The 20,693-nt window shown below is 37.7% G+C and overlaps 1 protein-coding gene across 1 annotated transcript in view; it reads left to right on the top strand.

The window, feature by feature from the left end:
* Positions 1-5,104: 5,104 nt before the first annotated feature.
* The window catches only part of SEMA3C (semaphorin 3C), a 177,229-nt gene continuing 161,640 nt past the window's right edge, over positions 5,105-20,693 (top strand). Inside the window, exons 1-2 of the mRNA XM_527801.8 lie at positions 5,105-5,519; positions 7,528-7,668. Coding sequence (XP_527801.2) covers positions 7,566-7,668 — 103 coding nt within the window. The 5' untranslated portion in view covers positions 5,105-5,519; positions 7,528-7,565. The remainder of the gene's footprint in view (positions 5,520-7,527; positions 7,669-20,693) is intronic.

Below are 20,693 nucleotides of genomic sequence, written 5' to 3'. Positions count from 1 at the left end.
TGCCAAGAGGTGGTAGAAAGCAGGAAACACATGGACTGTGGGACAGGCAGACCTGAATTTATTGCCTAGGGACCAAAGTAGGGGAAAGCACCTCAAATTTCTGACTGGCTTCCTTGTTTGCATGATGGAGGTACTTATATCTTCTTTTTCAGGGCTGTTCACTTCCTCAAATGTCTATTAATAATGCATGCCCTTTAAATCATGTTGCTCCTTCTAGTACATCTCTGGTCTAAAGTTCAATGAGTCCATTGCAGTGAAGAAAATTGATCAAGGAAAAATATTTAATTGAAATATATTCCAAGAGCTTTATATCTTAAATTATGTCATATTTGTTGAATAATGAAAATTGTATATCCTTCTTTAAAGTTATTAAATGCCACAAATAATGAGAACACATGGACACATAGAGGGGAACAACAGACACTGGGGCCTATCAGAGAGGGGAGGATGTGGGGAGGGAGAGGATCAGGAAAAACAACTAATGGATACTAAGCTTAATACTTGGGTGATGAAATAACCTGTACAACAAACACCTCTAACATTAATTTACCTATGTAACAAACCTGCACATGTACCTCTGAACTTAAAAGTGAAAAAAATTTCAAAGCCTCATGACTAAAAGTAAATCAAATAAACTGAATAAGTGGTTGATTCTTTGCAAATTTCCTACGCAGCCCCCTCTACCTCCTGGAAATCACTGTTAGAGAAGACAGCAGGATTTCTCATGTGACTTTCATTATGAGAATGCATCTGCTAGGATGTGAAAGTTCTTTGCACAATTTAATACTCCACTTTCTAGTCAACCATTTAAAGTCCAAGAAGAGGATAACAATAGTAAAATCTGAAGATTACATGGAAAGGCCCTTGCCCGTTTTGAAGGGCTGTAGATGGGAGTCAATTAGCCGTAACTAACAGTCCTGCATTCATTGCTCCAGCTGGTTATTATTTTTGAGCCTCATTACATGCATCTGACAATGAGAGGCACTTATGCAGGCCTCTCATGGCTCTCCTGTGAGAACAGATATGGGAAGTGGTTTTGGTCTTCCAGGTGTAGAGACAGAGAGCTTCAGATCCAATATGATTCGTAAAAGCTGTTGGCTTTCCTCAAGACGTGACTGTGGATGGGTGTGCATATACTCCACTAGCAAACATTAACTGTGGGATTCTCTGCAACTGCAGTTGTATATAATCTCAAATACATATACTGTGTCCTCACTGAGGCTTCACATGACATATTACAAGAAGGCAAAAGAAATAGAAAGTTTACATTTTGTCCTTGTGATGAAAATGTGAATGATCATAATAACTCTATTACAACCTTTGTCATGAACACATGACATTTTTGTACTAAGGAAGTAAATTCACTAAGGGATTCTCACTACTGAAATTCTTTACTATTCTACTTTTACATGAAATATTGTAATATATAAACATTAGAGGCAATATGCTTTTATTTTGGTTGAGTTGCGAAATATTGCGCTTAACATACTTGATATGTTTAAAGGTGTTTAAGGAATACTGAGGACTTAAACTTTGAACTTTGTAATAGCTTATACACTCACCTCGTTTAAAATTATAAATGTAAAACAGAGTGAACCATGAAACCTTTCTAGCCAATTTTCCTCTCCAGAGCAAACCACTGTTGCCAGTTTATTTTGTTTAATGTCAAGAACCCTACAATTTGAGAAGCATAGAGTGGTACATGTCAACAGAGAAAAAACAGTCAGCAATACAGATTAGCAATAGATTAAGAATGAAAATAAAGATACACTCATCTTATTGAAAAATTAGAAATGATTTGATAGAGGAAATATTAAAGCCTATTTGCTGTGCAGGTAGCAGTTTCACACACAGATTTCTAGACCAGACCTGTTTGACCGGCTTGGTCTCAGAGCTGCTAATGTAACCCAAGGAGACGTAAGGCTGATGTAAATAAAGTAAGTAACCATTGGAAGTTGAGACTTTCCAAAGATACAGTTCAGGAAACTTAAAAGGATGGCATATGGAAGTTGAGTGAAGGAGAAAGAGAGGGAAGTAGAAAAGAGGAGAAAAATGTTAAGCAAAAAAGGTAAGAGGAAGTATTGAAACTTATTGAAAAACCTGAGACATTAAGGCAATCATGCTTGAGTTTCTCTTCCTATTCTAATATTTACTACCCATTTGACTTTGGGCAAACCTTCAACGTTCTCTCATTGAAAATTGTAACTTCATTAAAGAATGCTATGCAGATAATAAGCAAAGAAACTCGCAAATACACAATCTATTTTCTATTACAAATATCAGTTTTTATGACTAAATAATAAGACAATTTTTAACCTCTGAATGATTAATATTCTCTGGTTAGGGTAAAGTTTATTTACATGACTCATCTGTATAATAGGGAAAAATCTGTTTTCTTTAAATTTGAAATAAGATAATGTATAGCTGCAGAAACTCCTGGAGAAAAGTATGTAACTCAAAATCGGTGCTAGAGTTTTAAGTTAAATAGCATTCCTCAGGACCATCAAAAACATAAAATATTAAAAATATGCCCACTACACCTTGGCAGGCAGAGACACTTCAGTGTGTAAGATACTGCACCATTTCTAAAACGTCTTAATAAAAGTGATCCTAAGTATTTTAGTTTGGCCGCTCGTCTAAAACGTTTTGCTGGGTGCAAACATTGTAATTAGTGCTCTCTAAATTTAGTTGTGCCACTACTCCTGTAGATCCATTTAGTGTCCCCCTTACCGAAAACAGCGTTCTCAATTAGCTGTTGTTTTCCGCTTGTAAGGACAGTCAAAGCTGAAGTTTTAAAAAAGTGGTAGTGCCCAGAAATGTTTCTTAGGCAAGTCTTGTTTTGTCAAGGTGTTTTAAGCAGTGTGGGGAAATGTGGGCAGAGATTAATCTTAGGGGCTTCTAGTGCCACTGTTAAAATTCCACTCTGTGGCCTAAGTCTCTGGCAAGCATGAGCACTGTGTCCTTGCGCTTGAATCTATCTTGGCTAAAGCCTATCAGTATTTTTATGATTCATTTTGAGGTGTGGCCAACTGTAAACGTCTCAGAGCTAAGCAAATACCATTAAATCCCAGGAGCACATTGAAAAGAGGTTTATTTGAGCAATATTGAGGGAATTTCAGCACAAATTTCATGGGCTGTGATTAAATCTAAGCTATTTGTCAAGGCCTCCAAACCCCTGAATGTGTAACAGATTGAGCTAATTCATTGGTGTTTGTAAATTTAATTTGGAATTAAGCTCCTTTGTAAATACACCGTTTGAGATGCATTTCATCTTGCAACTCTTTATCGTGGTTTTCTCAAACTTAAAATGTATAAACAAATTCCATCTTACGTGAATTTGTTGATCAATTTCTAACAGCTCCACATTTCTAAATTAATTTAATCCACACACTCATCTTTCTAATGATTTATTCTTCTCCCTGCTTAATATATAAATGCCGAATGAGATATCAGAAGGAGGATAATAGTGGAGAGTATATAACCTGGATCTTACTCAGTTTCAGAAGTATTTCAGAGAAGCACGCACAGTGCTTATTCACATTGACATCTGGATTTTAATATTGTCAGTTTTGGGGGGGTTGAATTCCTTATTACAAATTTATGTCAAGGATCTTCTCACGCATCATCACAAAAAATAACTTTAACTGTTGTTACTATATTAATTTTTTGACGTTTGGAGATAATATTAGCCCTGGAATAGTATTTTTGAACTCTCAAATTTGCATTATTTGACTTGATCCTTCGTTCCTTGACTATGCAGTGAGTCTGAGACACGTGTATGTTCACTGAACACAAGAGGTGGGCCCCAGACACATGAAAGATGTGTCTCACTCACCTCTTCCTCCTACCTGAGATTTCATTCAACTTTCCCACTGAACAATGATTTTGCACCCCCAGAGGGGTTTTCTATGATACAGTTTATAAGAATTTAATGATTGTTTCATTATGTGGATTGTCAGGTATAAGGTGGAGATATTACACTCCACGTTCCTTCTGTAGAGTGACATCTGCTGGGCTGTGCCCCACAGTGATTTTAAGCAAGTGCCTGCTTGTTTTATGGGGATCAAAGCTCATTTCTCCCGATGTTTAAACATCTAGTTTATTGTGGTCCGGAGAAGTAATTTTCACTTAAACATCAAAGTCAGTTCCAGAGTTTAACGAGTGTACCTGAAAGTAATGCTGGAAATATACCTCTGATGTATTTCTGTAGATGTGTGGTTATGGCAATCTGTTGGCATAACTCAGAACAGCCTCTCAACATAGAATTGTCAAATAATTTCTTCGTGTAATTATGTTTGGGAGTATGGTTGGGGGCAACGTACTGGATATGAGTCAACGTGGAGGGGTCAACAGAATTACTGCTTTCAGGGCATTAAGGAAACTCAATAGGAAACAATACCCATTAAAAGGATACACTTGTGCAACAAGATTGTCGTTTATCTTGACCTGTTTTAGAAAACACGCAACAGAGGCCCGGCGCGGTGGCTCACGCCTGTAATCCCAGCACTTTGGGCGGCTGAGGCGGGCGGACCATTAGGTCAAGAGATCCAGACCATCCTGGCCCTGTCTCTCCTAAAAATACAAAAATTAGCTGGGCGTGGTGGTGGGAGCCTGTAGTCCCAGCTATTCGGGAGGCTGAGGCAGGAGAATCGCTTGAACCCGGGAGGCGGAGGTTGCAGTGAGCCATGATCACACCACTGCACTGCACTCCAGCCTGGCGACAGAGTGAGATTCCCTCTCCAAAAACAAAACAAAAAACAAAAAACAAAAAACAAAACAAAAAAAACCGCAGCAGAATAAGGACAAAACTCACGTCCTTTTAAAAACGCATCTCTTTGCCTTAAAAGGCTGCAGTGATTCTTCCCTGGCAAAAATAAAAAACCACAACTGCTTTGCACTTTGATATTTACGGCCAGGCAAAGCCTGTGTAAGTCTTCGAGAGCCGCAGGCAACAAAAACCGTGGAGCGCACCCAGCAAGTTGCTCACTCCGCCGCGGACTGCGAAAGGAGCAGGGTTGCGGAGCTAGGGCTCCAGCCTGTGGCCGCGCATTCTTGCGTCGGGCCAGCCGCGGGCTCTAAGGGTCGGCCCCGCCCGGCCCGCCCCCGCGGCTCCCTGCCAGGCTCTCGCGGGCGCGCTCGGGGTGGGGCCTCGCGGCTGGCGGAGATGCGGCCGGGGCTGCGCGGTGGTGATGCGAGCCTGCTGGGCGGCGCGCCGGGGCAGCCGGAGCCGCGCGCCGCGGCGCTGTAATCGGACACCAAGAGCGCTCGCCCCCGGCCTCCGGCCACTTTCCATTCACTCCGAGGTGCTTGATTGAGCGACGCGGAGAAGAGCTCCGGGTGCCGCGGCACTGCAGCGCTGAGATTCCTTTACAAAGAAACTCAGAGGACCGGGAAGAAAGAATTTCACCTTTGCGACGTGCTAGAAAATAAGGTCGTCTGGGAAAAGGACTGGAGACACAAGCGGATCCAACCCCGGTAGCAAACTGATGACTTTTCCGCGCTGATTTCTTTCAACCTCGGTAAGCTAAATTGGTCATTTTCCGCATTACAGATTTAGCAAAGTATAACTTTTTTGGCCTGTATATTGATTTTTCATACATTGGTATGCTCAAGCCTGGACATTTTCTTAAGAACACACGCGGTTTGTCAGGGAAGCTTTCCCCTTGCTGAGAGCCCTGCTCGAGTTGTTTCTTTAGGCGGTGACACCTGCGGAGAGTTTCAAGTTGAGTATTACAGTGCCTTCAAAGGCAAAATTGCTCCAGAGGAGATAAGAGAATTCTTTTCTTAATGTGTTGTTAGTTTGCGATCAGCAGAAGTGAAAACACCAAGAGGAACGTCTGTGTCTGAGTTAAAGGGAAGAAGTTGTAAGATACTGTTGGGGAGGCGGGGGTGTATTTAAGACACTTGGCTTTCAGTCTTTCACGTCTCATCACTAGGTGGGATGTAAATCAAATTGCCCTGTAGACTATCTTCGTTTCACCTGCCATTGTATCACCAGTATTCTTTGCAATTGGTTGTATATGTACGTTTGGGAGAAACATATAAGGTAAGATACCAATATGTAAAAAAAATGTGTAAATAATATCAACTTGCTTAGTAAACATAACAAAGGTTAGGCATATTAATAGTTTTTTTCTTTTGGCTTTAACTATGAAGTCAACAGAACCAAGGGGCAAATTACTGAGGGAAAGTCACCCATAAAATCAGTTTCCTTCTAAGTTAATTTAGGGATGACAGGGTGAAGAGGTTGTGGAAGCAGGAAGAAACTGTTTCTTTTGAAAATTACCAACACAAACATCTCTAGAGTTTCCTCCATCTGTGTGGTAAAAAAAGCGTACAATTTCATTTCTAACTCTCATAACATATGCACCACCTAGGAAATCTACTTACAATTTTTGTTTAAAATTGCATATTCCGTTTAATTCTTTTTATTCTGTATTAATGAAGCTGTCTTTTTCAGTTGTTAGTGGTTCTTACAAAGAAATTAATAATTTTGACTATGAAATTTTAATTTGAAAAGCCAAATAATGAAGATCAGCATTGTTGTAACCTGTAAAAATAAATTTCTTTACTGGACTCTTGGGTCACTTTATTGTATAATTATGGTAGAAGCAAAATGATTGTGTTTCTTTAATGGTCCTGAGTTTATTTTACATGATGTAGCCACTAGAGCTCCTGTAGGTTTATGGTAACACATTATCTGGTCTTCCTTGGGATTCAGATATTAGTTAATAGCATGTACCAATTTTATATCTATAGTTTGAAGCAGTGACACCTGTCTCTTTGATTTATCTTTGGGAATTTTGACAGCCCACATTCTGGTTGATTTATTTAAAATACGCATTGGTGGATACATGGCTCACTGGATTGCTCACCACTAGGTCATTGGTTTGAATTTGGCACTAGTCCATGGTTACCTCAACTGCATCATTTAACAACTGCCTGTTGGTCATCTGGATAAAATGGCAGATAACTGATTCCAGTGACTTCAGTGATCCAGGATTGAGCACACATAGATTTATGTAAGGAAACACCATTTCCAGAGACAATTACTCCAAAAGAGCTAATGACTATTGAAGTGAGTAGGTACACATGAATGCTCATGTGAGATTTTGCTGCTGCTGTTATGTTAGTGGGGGGAAAGAGTTCTCATCCAGTAATATTCTTTTAGCTCAATTCTATTCAAGTCTTTTTAATGTAATGGATTTCTAGAGAGAAGATCCGTTAAAATATTGGGCTTTCCTTTGGGTATCAGTGTTTTTCTTCACTGCTTTGTTCTGTTTTGATGGTAGCATCAATTTGCTGGAAGATGAAAGTTTCTCTTGTTGCAAAGACTTCCAGACACAAATGAATCAAATCCACATTTTCACATCTCAGAAGCAAAGACACAGCACCTCCTACTGTTTGCATTACTATAAAAGTTCAGATGGTTCTTTTGTGAATAGGGTGTTTTGTCTAGATTGCTGTTTTTTCCTACTCCTAAAATGTGAAATGAGATATAACAAACATGTTGTCTCTCTCTTAAAGGTATTTTCCCTTGGATATTAACTTGCATATCTGAAGAAATGGCATTCCGGACAATTTGCGTGTTGATTGGAGTATTTATTTGTTCTATCTGTGTAAAAGGATCTTCCCAGCCCCAAGCAAGAGTTTATTTAACATTTGATGGTAAGAGAGTTGATAAACACTCTGGGAAAAATGTTATTTTAAGTTTTGTTATCTTCCTTATCCAGATTCAGAAATTAAGAGTATAAATATTACTGGATATTAATTTTAAAAATATTTACTGGGCTGCGTTTTGGAGGACAATAGCTATTTTAAATGATTGGTTAATAGACAAAGATCCTCTGTTGGATTTGAGGTATTTATGAAAATGCTTATAGTATATGCTGCTTTTTGTAAAATAATTCTTCTGTGCTTGCCTGTGTACTCACAGAGGAGATGGGCACGAGCTCAAAGCCTAGCATCTTTGATCTTACTATTCACCTGGTAATGTTAAGAAATTGCCCCTTTGTGCTAATCCTCAGCAGCAGAGAGAGCTATGCAGGTTCAATTACTAAAAAATTCTCCCAATTAATTTTTTGGGCATTAGTCTCAAAACTGGTTACTCCGTGTGTTGTTCTAATGGTGTTTCTTCTTTTTCCACAAGGATTTCCTGAGATTGGCATAGTCCCCTAATTAATTGAAAAGGACCTAAAAGAATAATTGGAAATATGCTTTTGATTGTTGTTGTATACAAATGTTCTCAGAAGCTTAGGGAAATGGGTGTGGTTTCAGATTTTCACATACATAAAAGGTGCAAGGTCTTCTGAGGGAATGGTTTGCATGAGCTTTAATGTATATAGTTCAAAGGACTTACAGATGAATGAATTTGGTTAGTCAAGTAACCCATACTAATTGGACAGATGGAGCAAGACATGGATGAGGAACACCATCCTGCCAATCAAGGTCATTTATAATTTTATTACTTCTTTCAACTCTCTGCATAAACTTTAGTGTCATTGCAAGTACTTTTTCTTTCATTTGATAAACAATATATTCTCAGACCTTTCTATAGCAGAGTGTCTCTGAAACTTTGTCTCAAATTCCTTTTTTTTTTTTTTTTTTTTTGAGACAGTGTCTCACGCTGTCACCAGGTTGGAGTGCAGTGACACGATCTCGGCTCACTGCAATCTCCACCTCCCAGGTTCAAGCCATTCTCCTTCCTCAGCCTACCCAGTAGCTGGGATTACAGGTGCGTGCCACCACACCGAGCTAATTTTTATATTTTTAGTAGAGACGGAGTTTCACCATGTTGGCCAGAATGGTCTCGATCTCCTGACCTTGTGATCTGCCCGCCTCCGCCTCCCGAGGTGAGCCACCACGCCTGGCCTCAAATTTCAAATAGCAGAATGACTGACACTTGCCAGTCAAATGGCTCTCCTTTTTTTCTTTTTAAGTCACCAGTGCTTTCCCCAAGGTTGTCATAAGCACCGAAGGAGCCATATTTGGAACTTAGAATGTGTGAGCTTCTAATTGCTTCCTTAGCCTCCATGCAGTTAAGTTGTGAAGAATGGAAAAACAGACCCTTTGAGGTATCCTTTTTAGCCCCTTAATTACTAAAGCATCTTACAGACTACCCACACTTTTTCCTCCCAAGTTAGAACTATGAAATACGTTTTCAAATAAAAGAGAAAGGGCATTAAGAAGTAGTGCAATTTCCCCTCTATTTTCTATATTTTTCCTGGTATATATAGAGATGGAGTGACCTAATAGATTAGATGTCTCTACCTGCTTTCTTTTCCATTACATGAAAATTAATCCAAACTAATGTAAATATCAACAAAAAGTATGTTACTAGAGATAATGAACCAATTCTGTATTTGAAAAAGCAATTGCAATTCATATTTTACAGAAGGAAATTACATAGTATAATCTTTTAGAACCAGACTTCAGAGCTGTGTAAGACAGTGACAGCTATGCTATACAGTAACTAGAAGTAATGATGGGATTTAAAATAATATATGCCTAATATTTTAAATGCACTCAAACTTAAAACAGATTCTTGCAGAATAAGACTTGCCTTGATTTGTAACTTATGTAGAATATGACATGAGTTGTTGATCTCAAAGTTCTATAATTCCTGATATTTTGTTCTTCTCAGGTGTATTACTGGTACTCTTAGGAAGTGAGAGAAAAACAGAGCAAATAATCAGAGAGATAGAAAATCACTTGTTTTGAATACTGTTTAAAAGAGATGTATCAACAGTGAGAATACATCTAATAAAATTGCACGATTGGTAACTCAATAATTTTAAACATTCCTACAATGAACTACATAGACAAGTTATAGGGAAAGTATCAGGCGAAAACAGTTGTCAAAATGTACAAATTTTAAACCTTGGTTCAATACAGTTTTCTTAGGAGATTTCACAGTGTACCTGCTTGAAATGCCTGTTCAAATTTATTATTATTTAAAGTTTCTCATTAGTCAAATGATGACTCATTGACTATTGTACCAAGTAGGTTTTTAAGTTTCCTCCAAAGTAGTTTATTCTCAACATCAAAATATAGAGCTTTGTATGGGGTTAATGTATTTAAGAGTATATATTTAAATACATGTGGCATATACTTCTAGTTCGTATTTCTAAAGTTCTATTACTGTTTTCCAATAAAAAATCAGCAACTGAAAGGTGTTTTGCAGAAATTCAGATAGTTTCAAGTTGTATTAGACAGAGGTCATTTGCATTACTTGTTTTATATCTCTAAGTACCTTTAGATTCTCTCGTAATTACTTTACCTACTGGCTCTTTTGTCTTGATTCTTCTCCATCACTGTAACTTGGTCCTCTGCCTGTCTCTCTCTGGGTGGAACTTGAGAAGAAACCACTCAGTCTTGTGTTACTTCCGGTGCAATAAGCATCATAGGCAATTTCAAGGTGTATAGAGCAATGAGTCTCTTCTCCCATTCATGTTCCATCCCTTTTTCTTGTGGTGAAATAATGGAGTGATAACATTTGTAAAACAGTGATTTACAGGTTTGCCTTCCCTGTTGATCTAGGGCAAGGTCAACCAGATGGTCATCAGTCCTGTGGGAGAATGTACTTCAGATGTTATTAATTAGTTACATTTGTGCTACTTAAATCTTCTATGTTGAGACCTGTGACTTCTAGTATTTTCTTTTGTAATTTGTCTAACTCTTATTTTATGCCAAATAGCTTTGCAAGTGAATATAAGGTTCACACAAATGCTTTTAGTATAAGTTTTTCCTTAGTTAATATTGGCCAATCTTGCAGCCCATGGCTGAATTTACATTTGCGTATGCATGACAGTGGTTTAAAAACAGAAAACTGAGTGTGAGTTTTGAATTGGAAATAGGTATTTTATGACTAAGCACTAGACTTGCATAGGATTACCTGTTTTTTCTTTTCCTTTTTTTTGAGACAGAGTCTCGCTCTGTCTCCCAGGCTGGAGTGCAATGGTGAGATCTTGGCTCACTGCAACCTCCACCTCCTGGGTTCAAGCAATTCTCCTGCCTCAGCCTCCCGAGTAGCTGGGATTACAGGTGTGCGACACCATGCCCAGCTAATTTTTGTACTTTTAGTAGAGACAGGGTTTCACCACGTTGGCCCGGCTGGTCTCGAACTCCTGACTTCAGGTGATCCGCCTGTCTCAGCCTCCCAAATTGTTGACATTACAGGCGTGAGCCACTGCGCCTGGCCCTGTTTTATTTATTTACTTTGTGATTCATTTTCCCTTTTGTCTGTGCTGAATTTTTAGTAATAAAGCTGCCAAAGTCTCCAGGTCTTTGATAGTATGTAAATGAAAGACTATGGAATTTTATAAAACATCTTTTAAAATCACCCTCAACAAATAAAAGAACCCCTGTGAACTAATGAACTAAGCCCCAAAGCTGATGAATTGTTATTGGACAATAAACTGAAAATAATAAATTGCTTCTTTATGAGCTCTGGTAGCATTAGCATTACAAGGCACGTTTGTTGAAATAGTTTTTGTTGTGGTTGCCCAAGAAATGAAAATAAAAGCAGTTGTTCTTGATTTCTCTGTTAATCTTGGAAGATGCTTACTCTGGGTGTATTGAATCTTCTCAGGTTTGTGTTACTGAGAAGTATTTAGTTCTCAGGTGTGTGTTATGGTATTTTCTTTTAAGTCTCCTTATGATGGTTTCAATTAAATGTCACTGAAATATCTTGAAGCACACATGAGTGTTTTAGTAAACCCAAACTCAAGGGGTGCTCTGTGAATAAAAAGTTCCTTCTACTCTCCCCCTTGTGAGAGTTTAATTGAACTCAGCAAAGGATTGATGAATTCACGTGTGAGTTGGACATTACCTGAAACATGAGTCTAGAATAGAGTAACACTAAATATGTAAAGCAGCAAGGTAAAAACTGTTATAAAATACAATTGCAATGGAAGATGAGAAGAATTGCTAAGAAATGTAGCCTCATATGTCTATTTTCCCCTGTAATATGTATTGATATAGGGCTCTGGTAATCAAAATAAAATAATATTTCTAGTAGACTTGAATTGGAGGGAGGAAATTTTATTTCAGGTATTGCAAAGAACATCTCTTGAAAATTTTAGGATAAAAGGTGTTACATTGATATGCTGTGGATTTCTCCTAGAGAAAAAATTTTAGAAAAATGTGTAAGCCTATATTTTCCTGTTTTAAAAAAGTAATTACTGTTCCAGGTGAGTTTCATCAGATTATAGTAAGCTTGATTCTGTTGCCAATAAATGATATTCTGTGTTAAGCCATTCAGAGTTACAAGGTTCCTACAATTGGGAGCAAAGAAGGAATGCTTTAGTGTTCTGAAGTTAGAAGAGTGAGCTTGAGTGTTAACGTTAATCAGTCATACGAACAAAGCAGTTCCATTAAAAAAAATGTGGTCGAGCACGGGGGCTCACGCCTGTAATCCTAGCACTTTGGGAGGCCGAGGCGGGTGGATCACGAGGTCAGGAGATCAAGATCATGCTGGTTATCGTGGTGATACCCCATCTCTACTAAAAATACAAAAAATTAGCCAGGCATGGTGGTGGCCACCTGTAGTCCTAGCTACTCGGGAGGCTGAGGCAGGAGAATGGCATAAACTCGGGAGGCAGAGCTTGCAGTGAGTCGAAATCGTGCCATTGTACTCCAGCCTGAGCCATTGTACTCCAGCCTGAGCAAGAGAGTGAGACTCTCTTTCAAAAAAAAAAAAAAAAAAAGGTCCTATTCTATGGATTAATAGACATGCCTAAACATATGTTTACTAAATTGAACTCTTTATCAAATGAAGATGGTGCAAGTGATCCTAGATAGCTTATTTTAAATTTGTTCACATGTTGATCATATATGTTGATATGTTGTTCACATATATTGATAAAACGATGTTACTTAGCCTTTATTTGCAATTTTGATTCAGAAGATATATCTAGAACCAAAGTTATACATTTTCGCATTCTTCCTAGGTGTATACTACTTTTTGTCTTCTTTGTTTCTAAAATAGTTTTGACAATTAAACACTAACATTATTACTGACTTTGTGGCAGCCATTTCTGTAGCTGCCATGAGAATTAGTTTTAAGATCCACAAAGATCACAATGAAAGGAAAAAGGAAAAGAATTTTTCTCAGTAAGATATTCTGTAAACATATCATGTTAACTATATCATGCTAGAATTTTACATTGCTCTTAGAACATCAAACCTGCCTGAAAATGAAATAAAATTCATTCCTTATATCATCCCAAATTCCCCCTTTAATTTATGATTCATCAAGATGAAGATGAGGGGAATTACCTCTCTGGAACATGTTTATTTTGTTGCTGTAGCTGAGATCTCCCTTTGTGCCTATGCGAGCAAGTCAGTGCTTAGATGGATAACTGTAGAAAAAAATTATTATACACTCTCCTCATTTCATTATGCAAATTTATCAGGCTGTATCTCCATAAATTCACTATACCTTGCACTGTCTTTTAAAACAAAAGATTCAGATGTTCTTTTTCATGGATATCATTCATTGCTTTAAAAAAATGGCACCGAGACACACTCAATTTTTTCATTTCATAAACATCTTTTATATAAGGAGGTTGTAAAAAATAACTTAAATAAAAAAACTATCACTTTGCTATAATAAAAAACTATCACTTTGGTTTTAGTTCCATTACTGTTTAAAAAAAAAAAAACAAGCATTGGGAAATAGAGCTGTGAGCTTTGGGCAGATTCCAGCACTTTTTTGCCTTCTCCATTTTCATTTATATATTACTGAAGACCTCTGTTGTTAAGGAAAACACATTTAAAGGCAAGGAACAGAAAGGTAAGATGTTCTGTAGCTCAGAGTATGAGTTAGCAAGAAGGGCACATGGAAGGCAGAACTAAGTGCTGAGCCATGTGCTATTTTAGGGTAGCACTAGCCATGAAACAATTTGCTGAGCTGTAAAAGATGGCAAGTATGTTCCACGTTTTAAATTGCAGCCTTTTCAGAAACAATCATTTCAACCCATCCTCCTTATCCAATGAGAATGAGCTGTCTTTAAGCTCTCAATAGGGATATGTTACTTCTGTAAAATGCTTTTTACTTTTCAAATAATTCCCTTATTATTTAATTTATTATAGAATGCCTATGAAGTAAATTGGCATGGAGGCTAAAGCTCTTGGTTAAGGTTCTACAGCTTAATGGTGGCATTGACAAGACTAGAAGACAAAATGGTATAAGAAGAGAAAAGTTAATTATGAGCAGTGCTTGTATAGAATCAGAGATACCCTGCAAATGTATGTTACAAAATCTGCAGAAATGCAAGGCTATTAATATGAGTATTAACAACTTGCTTCATGATATTTCTTCTCCAAGGATGTACAACACTGTAGCTTTAACATACCTTACATTTTTTTTTTTTTTTTTTTTTTTTTTTTTTGAGACGGAGTCTCGCTCTGTCGCCCAGGCTGGAGTGCAGTGGCGCGATCTCGGCTCACTGCAAGCTCCGCCTCCCGGGTTCACGCCATTCTCCTGCCTCAGCCTCCCGAGTAGCTGGGACTACAGGCGCCCGCTACCACGCCCGGCTAATTTTTTGTATTTTTAGTAGAGACGGGGTTTCACCGTGTTAGCCAGGATGGTCTCGATCTCCTGACCTCGTGATCCGCCCGCCTCGGCCTCCCAAAGTGCTGGGATTACAGGCGTGAGCCACCGCGCCCGGCCATACCTTACATTTTTAATTAACTGCTGATTTTCAGCAATAATTTGAGGATCATTATATATCAGGCTTTAAATGTGTTCAACACCATATTTTAAGTGCCTCTCAATTCTCTTTGCAAAGATTGAGGCAATACATAAATAAGAATAATTTATATTTTCATTTATCTCTAATTCATGCAAATTAATGAACATACTAGTCTTGTCTTTCCTTCCCCAAGTTACTGCTCTTGTAATCAAGAGCTCGTTTGATGTGCTATGTACATCAGGATTCCATATTCCCCTTAGTCAATCCCTAGAATATTCCACTCTGCTCATTTATGTATTGCCTTAGAGTGAAAAATCCATTAAAATAATCTTATGTTCTGGTTTGAACTGATGCCACTGAAAATGCTAAATATTCTTGCCTTACTCAACTTTAACGCTTGCTAGCATTTAAGATTCTTGATAATAAAAGTATAAAACATTCTACCTAATTAATTTCTAAATTACTACCTTAGTACAACTATTTTCTGATAAAAATGATCAGGTACCAGACTTTGAATTTTGAATACAAGATTGCTCTTATATTTAACCTTATTTGTAATATAATGGCTAATGTAAAGTCTCTAGTCTATATGGAATAGATAAATTCAGGGAGTTACAGCAATGTAATTTTACAGAAGATTTCTGTTCCTCAGAGAAGGGAGACAGATTGTTGATCTAGCAGAAGGAAAACCTTAACTCTATGTAGAATTAATAGCTCTGAAGAAGCAACTTCTAAATTATTTTAGGAAAAACTTATTTCCTTATAGATTTTGACTTTCTACAGATAGAATTAATTATGGAGAGAGGATATATATCTGAGTAAAAATAAATGCAGAACTCTCTCACACACACACATACACACACTCACATCGTCTATGAGTAAAATTACATTATATTTGAATACCGTTTTAGTCTTTCCTAAGTGTATACTCTCTTGTATATTCATATAACAAAAACTGTTCAGTCAGAAAAAAGCTGTTGTATTCCTGGTATCATTTTAAATGCATTATTTATATGTTTTCTTATTTTACATTTATGAATAACCGCAGATTTGTAATTATATAATTGGATCGTTAGTTTGGTGAACACTTTATTACTTAAAACATTATTGTAACAGTTATGTAGTGACAGCTTTTAGTGCAAGCAAGCTGAGGACCAGGACAAGAAACTCTGGTGACTTGCGAATTTGAGCCTTGTCTCCCTCCCATTTTTCTGACAGCTGGTGATAGTGAGAACAAAATGAGTTGTTGAATAGCAACCCGCAAAAAGGAAGTAATCCATCCCTAGCACAGATAACAGGGATGTAAAGGGAGTCAATGGGGCACATAATATGTAAAGCATCAATAAGATAAGTACCTAAATTTGCTCTCTACGCCTGCTTTTCTTTTTTTCCAGCCAGCGAAGTCTTGCAACCCAAGTTGCTAGTGTTACTATAGTTAGCGTCAGTTGCCAAAGAGTGAGCAGAATCTCAATTATAGCATATGAAATGTAGTCTTTAATTATGTGCTTCAGTTTTCCAAAATCCTCATTTCACAAAAGTTAAATTAGAAAAGACCTTTTCTCTTTTGTAAATAGACATAACTTTGTACAAACTGTGTGAAGTACACCAAGCTGGCACTTCATTCATCGCTGAAATTTGATAGTGAACACAACGGGTCTGAAGATTTTAAGACAGCAGTAACAAAATTAGAAACTGAGAGTAAGGGGAGTTGAACGCCCTAGTATTCTTGCTTGACCTTCCTTGTAATTGAGTCAAGTAGAAATAATATATGTGATCACAGTTTATTTTAAATGATACAGACTATTACATGTGAAAAGACAATTCCAATGCAACTATAATTCTTAAGACAGGGATCTCTTGTTTAATGGAATTAGTGAGTAGTAGCAAAGTGGTTATAAAATTGGCTTGCATAAATATTATACAAATGATATTTTTCTATTGAATTTCGTTACATAATTAGAGTCCATGTGTAAACAAACTATTCAACAGCCTGAATTGAACAACTTTTAGTAAAGAAACTTAACAGGATGATAAGGCATGCAGAAGTTTAGATATGGTATGGTTGGAGCCTTTTAAATAACATGTCTGCCCTTGTAGATAGATGTACGCTAGTTATCATAACTCAAGCAGAAAAAAAACCTTATGACTTAAATTACCCCTTGATTTGAAAAGAATTATCGAATAATTTAATTTGTGTCAGTTGCCAGTCAGAGCCCTAAGTAATCTCTAAACAATCTAGTTCTGTATTCACAACTAAACATTATTACATACTAATGATGCAGTTAATAGGAAGAGATTGGAGTCTCATTGCCATTATATAGGAATCTGACATTAAATAGAACCACCCTTATAGATTGTTTATAGAAACAATCTTTCTGGCATCAAAAGCCTCCAACTTTGTTGGTCCATCCAGCCATATTGTCGCTCCATAAATTCAGGCTCAAGGGCTTTTTCCTTTCTCCTGAACAGTAATGCTCAAAACATTCCAAGAGACCAGAACATTAAGCAGGAATAAAACAATGAGTGTATTATCATCACCAAAAGAGCATTTTGAATTTTATTAGAAGAAACCAATTAAGATGTTATTTTCAAGCAGAGGGCTTGGCATGGCTTCAGAAAGTTACTTTCCGGAGTTGGGCAGGGGTTTAGCTGGCACAGAGAGCGGATCTTTAGCTTAGAGTTTTGACAGCTTTAATGCACATGCAACTGGAATTTTTTTTCTTTAAGCTGATTCTTTTAAAAGCCATGCTTCCTGCCGCTGTTTCACATAATTGCATCAATTCCATTTTCCATTAGTAGTCAAAACCTGCTGATGTGACTGGAGTTTTAAAACTTTTGTGTAAAAATCTAATTATGTACATTTTTTTCAGAGGAAACTGATAATGAATATGAACTATGCAGCTGTATTTTCTATTTTGATATCTAAAGTACAGTAAGCAAAGGGTTCTATATGCTAGTATTATAACCTTTGGTTATTCATTTAATTATATTGACAACAGTGGTATAATCAATTTTCTATGATAGAAGAAAAAGCATTCAGTAAGCTTTACTTTGTGGAAGAAAAAGCAGCCCCTACCGCTTGGCTACAGAATAATGAAATATTCTGGTTTTAGGCGAAAGGAAATGCTTGCCTCTCCCCTTATATCTATAGTATTCCTTTTATAATGTTTTTATTTTCAACAGCTTGTCTGCATAGAATATTTTATAATGATCTACACTGGTATATTCTTACATCTACCTTCTATTCTTCTGATAATGTATTCAACACTTTTAATATGCATAATTATATGTAGACACTTCAGATACTACACTAGAGACTTATAAAATATACTATCTAGCAATTGATCTCTTGCATTTGTTTTCCTTTCTTCCCTCTTTTTTTTTCCTCTTCTTTTTTACTGACATGAGAAAAAGATGATCAAGCTTAGCCTGGAATTATTCATGAAATGGTAAAAGCTTCAGAGCCCAGGTGCTGATGGAATGTGTAGCAGGAATGTAGTTAAAGGTGGCCGAGAGTTAAGATGTGTCATTTATTTGTGCTATGGAGATGAAATTCAGTGCCATGAGCACTTAGATGAAATTACCTCTGCAATAACCATCTTCGGTTTCTAAATTTTACAATATTTGATAGTAAGGCATAGTTGCAACCTTTTCTAATATTGCTTCTGGGTAAAAAGAATATTAGATTTTTAATAACTAAAGATAAATTTGCTGAGGTCCATTAATAGCATAGACGTTTTTCAAGATATATACGTATCTGTATGAAGTTCCAACAGTAGAAATTTTGTTCATCTTCCAGTGGAAGCAGGAAAATCTAGTTAGAATTGATTGTTGGTGAATTATGGATCGATAAGAGAAAAAAAAGCTTTTAGGCCCTTTTGTGAAGCTTGTTATGTCCATCTGTCTCTCCTTCTTTTGCTCTCTACTCACCCAGCTTCCTTACAAAGAGGTTTTATTATTCAGTTAAAAAAAAAAAAACAAAATTACATTCAATTCCATGACTGTTTTCCAGAGCCTACCTTGTACAATGCTGTGTGCTACATCTGTGGGTACAAAAAGAAGTGTGATGTGAATTTGGTCCTCAGCAGCCACCTACTCTAGTAAGCGGCATAAGCCAACCATGTAAATATTACACCAGGCAAACCCTGCTGCATACCATAAAAGAAGCATAGACACCTCACAGAAGGTGACATTTTAAAAACAAAAATTATCTTAAACTAGTTTAGAGCATCAGCTTTAAACCCATTGTAGGCATTAATCATTTTGCTAGCAGGGATTAGCTTTATCATAGTTACAAACTGGATGGAGAGGGGAATTAAGCTGGAATGCCCGGGATGAGCTTATTGCACTTACACTTATTGCAGGAGTCTCCCGGCCTCTGGGGCAAAATGCTTTTGCTGATTTTGTTTTCTTTACCTCCAAATTCCCAACAGTGCCTGTAACTGTGCAGAGTCATTATGACTGCCTGACTGATAACTGACAAACAGGCTGACTTCTAATCGTCAAATTAAATCCAACTGCCCTGAGCATTTAAAATCCTAAACTGTCTGTGGTGGTGGTAGGGGTCTTGGTGTCTCTCTCTCTCCCCCTCTCTCCCCCTCTCTCCCCCTCTCTCCCCCTCTCTCCCCCTCTCTCCCCCTCTCTCCCCCTCTCTCCCCCTCTCTCCCCCTCTCTCCCCCTCTCTCCCCCTCTCTCCCCCTCTCTCCCCCTCTCTCCCCCTCTCTCTCCCTCTCTCTCCCTCTCTCTCCCTGTCTCTCCCTACCTCCCTCTTCCCATCTCCTCAAAAAAAAAAAAAAAAAATTGGCCATAATTGAGGGTTGCAGCAAAGGCATGAAAGAGGCTATTTTAAATATCAGGAGTTCAAAACAACATTACCTCAAGAAATGTCTTTCTTGACAGATTTCATACCCAGAGTTCAAAAGTTTTTTTTTTTCTCTGTGCTTTCATTTTCATCAGCAGTTTGCCACCCTATTATAGGGCCACAAGGCTTGAAGTTAGAAAGTTAGCGCTAAGATTCTGAAAATTCAGGAAAAAGAAACTGTAATTCTGAATTTTTGGAATGACTGGTAAGGTTAAACCTGAGACCCTAGGGCAGTGATTCTCAACCTTGGCTGTACGTTACCTAGAAGCTTTAAAAAATGCTGATGCCAAGGCCACACCCCAGACCAATTCAGTCACTATCTCTAGGGATGACACTAGTGTTGTAAAACTGTCCAGGTGACTTTAACCTACTGCCATATTTAGAAACCACTTCCCCCAATCCCTAAAATGCAGTTTCTGTTACACAACATGAAAGTGTCAGGGAACTCCTTTTAATAATAAAAGAGAACACTATTCAATCTAGTGTTCTAGCAGTTTTCAGGCTGCAGTCGTTACTAAAAATTAAAGTTTAGCCCCCTTACTCAACAGTTGAGATTCTCAAAGTCAGGTAAATCATCATCAGTGTAGTGGTAACGCAGTTTGAGTGGCTACAACCCATTAAGAGTGAACAAATACCCTTCACTTACTCTGTGTGGAATGTGAAGATCCATTTCAAAGCCATGATTTAGAAAATTGTGTTCTATTTTCTATATCCTTTGTATTTTGAAACATAATGACATATCTGTAAGAATCTCAACAACCTGAAAAGGTATTTAGGCCAGGTGTGACGGCTCATGCCTGTAATCCCAGCACTTTGGAGAGCTGAGGTGGGTGGATCACTTGAGGCCAGGAGTTCGAGACCAACCTGGCCAACATGGTGAAATCTAGTCTCTACTAAAATTACAAAAATTAGCCAGGCATGGTGGTGCACGGCTGTAGTTCCAGCTACTGGAGAGGCTGAGGCATGAGAATCACTTGAACCTAGGAGGTGGAGGTTGCAGTGAGCCGAGATCTTGCTACTGCACTCTAGCCTGGACAACAGAGCACAACTCTGTCTCAAATAAAATAAAATTAAATAGGCCTTTAGGTTACATCATCAGGCCTAACATATAGGGGATTAAATACAGGTTTGTGCAA

Source organism: Pan troglodytes, chromosome 6 (assembly GCF_028858775.2).
Source record: "Pan troglodytes isolate AG18354 chromosome 6, NHGRI_mPanTro3-v2.0_pri, whole genome shotgun sequence".
Taxonomy (NCBI): Eukaryota; Metazoa; Chordata; class Mammalia; order Primates; family Hominidae; genus Pan; species Pan troglodytes.
Note: the sequence above shows the minus strand (reverse complement) of the source record. Positions and strands in the feature narration are given on the sequence as shown.